Source organism: Sinocyclocheilus anshuiensis, unplaced genomic scaffold (assembly GCF_001515605.1).
Source record: "Sinocyclocheilus anshuiensis isolate Anshui unplaced genomic scaffold, SAMN03320099.WGS_v1.1 scaffold469, whole genome shotgun sequence".
Classification (NCBI taxonomy): Eukaryota; Metazoa; Chordata; class Actinopteri; order Cypriniformes; family Cyprinidae; genus Sinocyclocheilus; species Sinocyclocheilus anshuiensis.
Window position 1 is genome coordinate 1,041,073 of NW_015537995.1, and position 7,782 is coordinate 1,048,854.

Genomic DNA, 7,782 nt, shown 5'->3' on the forward strand with positions numbered 1-7,782 from the left:
TAAGTATGGTTAAAATATGTGGAATTTTATGTTGTTTCAGGCCTGGAGTCCATTGTAGCGGAGATGGAAAACAAAATCCAATAAAAAATTAGTTGGCACAAATCTTGTTTTTAAGACTGATTTTTACATTGGAGAAGAGAGAAAACACTCAAAAATCCACACTTCTTTTTCTAATGTTTTTATTTAATTTTTTTTCATTATTTAATCTTGGTTTGAAAAAATACAAATAAAATAAATAATTATTTAAAATAGGAGTTTAAATTTAAAATAAAAATAATTATAATAACATTTATTTCAAATTAAGTTCATAATACAACACATCACAGAAATTACAGCATTTAGAAAACAAACCTCTCCTATTTCTCTGGTAGTGGTTATAAATGTAAACTTTGTACTTTCCTTCATTTTTTTTCACACATTAAAGCAGAAACTGATTGTTAAAGTTCTTACAACAAACCCCGATCTCGCTTATATATTAAGAAATATATATTTAATGCCAAGAAAGATAAAGGATCAAACTTTTGATTTTAGTTAGTGTACTCCAGCATCTGCCTCATTCTTCCCAGAACCCCCTCTTGTGGTTGATGGCTTCAATTACTTTAGCCTTTAGCGTTTCCTTCTTCTGATAAACAGGAAGGTCTAGCAGAGCATGGCAGGTGAGGGCCTGTGGTAGATGGTCCTGAGTAAAGATGAACAGGGGTCTCACTCTCATCTTCACCGCACTCATACCCAGAATGGGCACTTTCTCGAACCCTGTCAAGAACACTAGAGAAAGGAAATGGGGGAAGAGTTATTTGAAAACACTCTGGATGTGTCTTGGCATACAGTACAAAATCAAAATTGTAGGAGTAGCTAGAGTAGATGCAACAACAACAACTAAAAAAATTAAGTGTGACTTCTTAAAGGGGTCATATAATGCTATATGCACTTTTACAAGTTGTTTGAACTGAAATGTGTGTTGGCAGTGTGTGTACACAACCACCCTATAATGATAAAAATCCACCCAGTGGTTTTTTGTTAATCTACTAAAATCTTTACCCCTTTCTCAAATCGAGCCGATCTCAGATGCCTGTCTGTGTGACGTCATACAGACAGGCCCCTCCCACGATAGTCTGATTGACAGTAGCGTTTCAGCACAGACTGGATTGGCGTCTTATCTTAGACCTGCCCTGAGTGAGCTGTCATCAGTCCGCCATTGTTTCACCGCCGGAGCAGTTGTAGACAAGAATGACTCCTAAGCGATTGAGGTGTTCTGTTGTTGGATGTAATAATTAATGAACATAGCAGTCGTCATTTACTCCCGAAATCTGAGCCGCTGAAGACGCAGTGGATTATGTTTGTTTTTGAAGGGAATGCGCCCCCGATCTACATAAATGCGTCTATGTTCGCGCGAATCATTCGTGATCCAGCTTCACCTACAGAAGAAGTGAGTGTAAGGTTTTTTTAACGAATCTTTGCAAATCGCCTTTCCTAATAATGTGCTAATTAGCAAGTTTCACGATGAATGCGGCTGAAGTAAACAGTCTCTCTGAGAGCAGCTCGGAAGAGAGGGGCGGGGTCAGCAGAGCTCATTAACATTTAAAGGAAAATGCTGCAAATCTGCTTGCTCTGAAAAGAGCTGTTTTTGACAGGGTAAAAAAGGTGTTTTTTACACTACCATTGAGAAATTAAACCAAACTATGTTACAGATTTTTCATTAAGACCCTAACAAATCATATCAACTTGTGGAAAATGGGCATCCTTATGACACCTTTAAACCACATCTCTTTTCAAAAAACTGTGAACTTACACAAATGTGAACTGCACTAGTGAACTTACACAGAAAGGCCTTCTTCTCATTTGATGTCAGGTCATCAAACACCTCCCAGAATGAGATGATGGTTGGATGCCCAGCATAAAATGATCCTTCATATGTAGTGTTCTATTGATTGAAAGAATACATGTAGACAGTATTCACAATCATTCACAATGTCAAGAGCATAGTAGTTATGACATGTCTGTTTGACATATTATGTGTTAGCATGGACCTGTTTGAGTATGTCCCAGTCATATTCCTCATTGCCCACCAGCACTCCTCTCAGCTCCTCCGGTTCAAACATCTCCACCATGCATCGGTCACATGCTTTGAAGAAGCCTCTCTTGAATTCTTCAAACACTTCCTCCACTGATTTATTCAGGATATAATCCACATACTTGTCCACAAAGTCTTCTCTGTTGCAGAAATTATATTTAACAATAAAAATAATGAGTTTTGCATCCTAAGATTGTAAAATATTATCCTATGTCCAAAAATAAGAATAAGCAAAAAGAATACAATGCTCTAGTGGTGGTTATTTTGGTATCTCTGTAAAATGATCTTTCTCAAAAAAAAATTATAAAACAAAAAGCCCTGACCTGTTAGAATTTGTGACCATTTTTCCTGGCTCAGCTGGATCCAGTTCGATTTCTATTCCATGCCATATGATCTTATGTATAAAGATAAAAAAAACTCTTATGTTTCAAGAAATAACGGGTCTCACTGTGTGAAATCTGTGTAAAAACATTATCACTAGCAGCTGATGATTCACCAATAACTTCCATTCTAAAATATATTAGAAATTTATGAAAAAATGTCGAATAAAAAAAACGAAAAAACTGAAATCATACATACGCAAAATTCACACACCCTGGGTGGCCTTATAAACATGTTAAGATTACATTTTATAAATAGATATTTTAATATATTTAAATATATTTCATCATAAATAAGTAAAAAACTGGTGAGGATCCTCTGCATAAAACACAGTTATGTGTACAGCTGGTTAATGATACGTTTGGGTGTGTTTTATGCAAAGTACATGAGAATCAAACTAACCGTGTAGTACATCTCCATTTCCTCAACATCCTCGCTGTAGTCTAGGATGTACTGCAAACTCCTGAGAACATCATGTTTCAGATTCATTAAACAATGTTACTCGATATGTGATAGATGGCAGCACATTCATACAACATGGACATGCATTTTAGCAGTGATACAAAAATATACCAAGAGAATCAAGATAACATTAATTGTAAAAACACTCACTTGCCAAGACCTGAATCAAACTCAATCAAGTCTTCAAGAGATGGTTTGACATTGAGAAGTTTCTTGAACAAGGCTAAAGGAAAAGGCAGATGCACTACAGAGTTGTTGTTGAAGGCCAAGCCACACAGAATCCCAAACAGGAAGTACTTCTCCGTCTCCACGCTGAGCTGGTGTGGGATGATATGTGGTTAAGGCCAAAGAGAACAATAAGAAAACACAAAAGCGGCATTAGGTATCTTACGGGCCATTCACACATTTTCCATTCTATGTAAACTTCTTTTGCAGCATCTAGCGCATGACACAGTATTCTGAGTTAAAGTTAAAAGAAGTTCAACTTTTTAAAAAAATGTCTCGAGACCTTGCATTTTTTCCCCATTCCACTGTCCACATCTCACATTTTTTCAAAGCAAGTACATGTGTGAATGGTATGTAACCTGATTTAACTAAACTTAGTTACATTTACGTCTTTAGCATGATCTAATGAAAAAACGTTTTTGCCTTACCTGTGCTGGGAACCAGCTCATAGTTTGGTTATCATTGTACATAAACATCTGAGACTCTAGTGCACAAAGCTCTTCAAACACGTTGTGAAAAAAGTCCCTCTTGTTGACATCTGTTTTTCTCATATCCTCTGTGTAAAACACCTGTGTTAGATAACCAAAAGAATTCATTCATACTGCAGCTCATAACTCTGTTTGTATGGTCTTGTCTTGGTTTAAAATAAATAAAATGCCCTGTATGTTATCCAATTAAAGCTTTGCATTGTTCTCTTTCCTTACCGACAGCCAAAATTCTCGGAGTTGTTGCTGAGTGGCCATTCTCAGCTGAGAGAAACTGTCCTCCAGCAGCGCTGTGCGTCTCAGGGTCAGCGGAAAACAACCCTGCAAATAAAATATTTCATTCTGTGTTTAAAAAAAAGGATTCCCAGGAAACCTTCAGGTTGATTTTTTTTTTAAGGCCAAAACAAAATTACCTGCCACACTCTGTTCTTCATATAGCTACATTTGGCCTCCAGGTTAAAGATGCATGGAAGTGATATAAGATTTTTTAGGATTGCCTAAAACAAAATAAATATCATGTTCATGTTAGTTGATCTGAAATTTGGATGCATATCATATCATATCAGATATGGCCAAATGCCTTTGGTGCTCACATTGTAATAGTTTTGCTGGTCTATCACTGCTTGGATTTGTCCAGTCCAGTTCAACATCACCCAGTTGTTATTCATATCATCATTGATGGTTTGCAGCTGTTGATTTGGGGGAAACAACATTTTCTAGTATTTTTGGTTTTCTTATACAAAATGTTTATTGTAACTGGAATTCATATTCAAATAGTATATTAGTTCTGAAAATATCAGCAGATAACTATGGTTGAATCAAATCTAATCTAAATGTGTTTTCAAGTATGTTTCTAACTACAGTCATATTTGTATGACAAATACAGTGATTGCTTCCATATTTACTGTTGCCAATCAAAAAGATATAGATGATATTGTATAATTATCGGCCAAAAGCCAATACACACAATTTTTTGGTTCTCACCACATCTAGTAGATCATTGATCTCATTAATAATGAAATCACTCTTTGTGATGTTTCTGTTAGCACTGCAGCAGACCTTCAGAACAAAGACACAAATGCATAAGAAATTTAAAGGTTAAAGGGATAGTTCACCCAAATATGAAAATTCTGTCATTAATTACTCACCCTCATGTCATTCCAAACCCGTAAGACCTTCGTTCATCTTCGGAACACAAATGAAGATATTTTTGATGGAATCTAAGAGCTCTCTGACTCTCTCATAGACAGCAATGATCCTAACATGATCAACGCACTGAAACGTAGCAAGGAGATCGGTAAAATAATCCATGTGACATCAGGGGTTCAACCGTAATTTTACGAAGCTACCAGAATACTTTTTTGTGCTCAAGGAAAACAATAATAACAACTTATTCAACAATTCTTCTCCCCGAGTTACCGTCTTCCGCCATTTTGGAGAGTACCCCAGAACGTAATCAGCATTGTTTACGTTCAGTAGACAGCGCTTGCATGCTGAACGTAAACAACGCTGATTATGCGGAAGACGGTAAGAATTGTTGAATAAGTTGAAAAAGTATTCTCATAGCTTCGTAAAATTACGGTTGAACCACTGATGTCACATGGACTATTTTGTCCTTACTACGTTTCTGTGCGTTGATCGTGTTAGGATCATTGCTGTCTATGGGAGGGTCAGAGAGCTCTCAGATTCCATCAAAAATGTCTTAATTTGTGTTCCGAAGATGAATGAAGGTCTTACGGGTTTAGAACGACATGTGAGTAATTAATGACATCATTTTTATTTTTTTGGTGAACTATCCCTTTAAATGTTTACTTCTGATGAAATATATAATATATATATATATATATATATATACAAATACAATAAAGGCACCTGATAGACCATCGCAAGGATCTGCACAAATTTCGGCAGGCGTGTTTTTATGTCCATGTTCATACTGTCAGCAGCAATCCTGCCAATCATAGAAGTTGAAGCTTTTCTAAATAACTTCACCAGGCCTTTGAGCCAACCATCAGGGAGTTTGGACCAGTACTTCTCTGAGAATATAACATACAAATACTTAGACAAATACAACAAGGACAACAACATAAAGGCTGAAAAGTTCTCCCAGCTTTACCTAACACCTTGTGAGCATCAGGATCCAGCTGAAGGATTTTGGAGGCCAGAGCTTCAGTGAGTTCGGTTTTTTGTTTCTTGAGACGTCTGATGAGCTCAGGGAGGAGAAGATAAACTCTCAGCGATTCCACACCAGTTGGATTTGGATTCAGAGATGGCAGCAGTGTCTGTTCAACCACCTTCACTACCTGAGATACACAAACCATTAACTGCATCTTATTGTTTAAAACGTAAAGAACAGTTTTTGCAAATGTTGGATTCATCATTACCTCTGATATCAAGCTTTCATTCTTTGATAACTTTGCAAAGGATGTTTTAACCAGATCAAAATCCAAACCACAATGATCCTCAGATGTCTGATAATGTTGGTCGCAACTACAAAAACAGACATTTAGATTATGATTTTGGGCACAGAAAGGAGGAATTACTAAACAAGACTATCTAATTGTGATTAGAATATTTACCTTGTTTTGAGGAAGCTTCCATTCAGAGAGGCAGCAGAGGAGAATACTTTGTTTATGTCCCTGTAAACAACAAAGCTCTACTTTAAATAATATTGTTTATAGTTTTTGATATTAATTCATTAATATGTTTTATTTTTAATTATTACTATTAATTTATATCTCATTGGGACATATGTCTCGATTCATTTATGTTAAGAAAATCTATTTTATGGATAGATAACACAAATGGGTACACAAACTCAGGAGCCTTTAGCATTTTTAACTCACTGTAAGCACTATATATAAAACTGAGTCAAGTACTCACTTCTTTGCCATTTTCTTTACCATTTTCCTTGGTTCACTTCTAGATAGCCATCGCCCAATCATTCTGTCATCTAATGTCAAAATCCCCCTGCTTGGATTTGGTTTGGACTCATTCCCAGGTTCCTACAACACACACACACACAAAACACATAAGTAATCACAGTGCAGCAATAATTTCATCGTTAAACAATATGTGAATTAAAACTGCCTGCCTTACTGTACCTTGAAAGACAAGGCAAAGGAATGATTCTCCCCAGCAAGGAGTTTTTCAATCGTATATTCATGATTACATTCTGTGTGCAACAAATGTTTAGTTCAGTTCAGAGTTCTGAACAACATCTTGAGTAAAAAGTATTCATTATAAAATAACCAAAGATGATTTATAATTACCAGTTGGCAGATCCACAGGGTAAGGCACAGACTTATTGATCATTTCTCCATTTCCCAGCTGCCCTTGCATCCCACATCCAAACGAGTAGATCAGCTTTGACGATGCGATTGATACGAGTGTGTGATGTCTTTATGAATGAAAGAATCAAAAGCCTAATTACTGAGCAGAACTCAAACATCAGACATGTTAACCATGTGAGGAAAGAAATCTTTACTCTTGCTCTGAGATGCTGATTGCTAATAAAGCTTATGAACAGTCTTTACCTCCCACATGTGACCTGTGACACTTCAGATCCCCACAGTTCAGATCAGTCTGATTTTATTCTTTAGCTGTAGTTGCTCTGGAGTAAATAAAATATTTTCATCAGTTCAACTTTTGTTTAGGTTATAAATAAACAAATAGACACTTATATAATTATGATTAATTCCATTAATAAGTCACAAACATTATAGGCTACAGTATAGCTCAGGAGCTCATGTGATTTCAAATATAAACATATGAAAATAATGAAACATAATGACGTCTTCGAATTTATGAATTAAATAAAGTATAATTTGGTGAAACCTATCATACTCAGTTTTCCATCATGATCATAGTCTTCACTGCGCAATCTCAGGACCGAGACCTTCCCATCTCGTATAAATCCAGCAAAATTCCTTCCAGCTGACATGTGCTGAACTGCTGTTTTCGGACACATGGATCGTATTCCACTTTTGCCATGTTTGACTTGGTCAGGCTTTACCAGCCCCAAACCCTCTCTGACCTGCGCTCCCCAAAAACACAACATGATCACAGCTGATGCACGAGAAGATCAGACTCCAGAAGAGTCTCTCTGCAGTGCATCCTGGTCTGAGGAACACACTCTCGTTAAATATAAAGAGAAAA

The 7,782-nt window shown here is 36.4% G+C and overlaps 1 protein-coding gene across 1 annotated transcript; it reads right to left on the reverse strand.

The window, feature by feature from the left end:
* Positions 1-469: 469 nt before the first annotated feature.
* Positions 470-7,201, reverse strand: LOC107676142 (probable E3 ubiquitin-protein ligase HERC4; the record flags this gene model as incomplete). The annotated part of the gene is made up of 19 exons (XM_016470668.1): positions 470-765; positions 1,819-1,921; positions 2,028-2,211; positions 2,395-2,465; positions 2,855-2,915; positions 3,065-3,231; positions 3,568-3,708; positions 3,844-3,945; positions 4,038-4,121; positions 4,218-4,313; positions 4,609-4,683; positions 5,497-5,660; positions 5,741-5,927; positions 6,009-6,114; positions 6,204-6,263; positions 6,508-6,629; positions 6,729-6,799; positions 6,897-7,024; positions 7,161-7,201. Coding segments are annotated over 19 exons (2,175 nt in total), but the record flags the coding sequence as incomplete, so codon positions are not given.
* Positions 7,202-7,782: the final 581 nt, after the last annotated feature.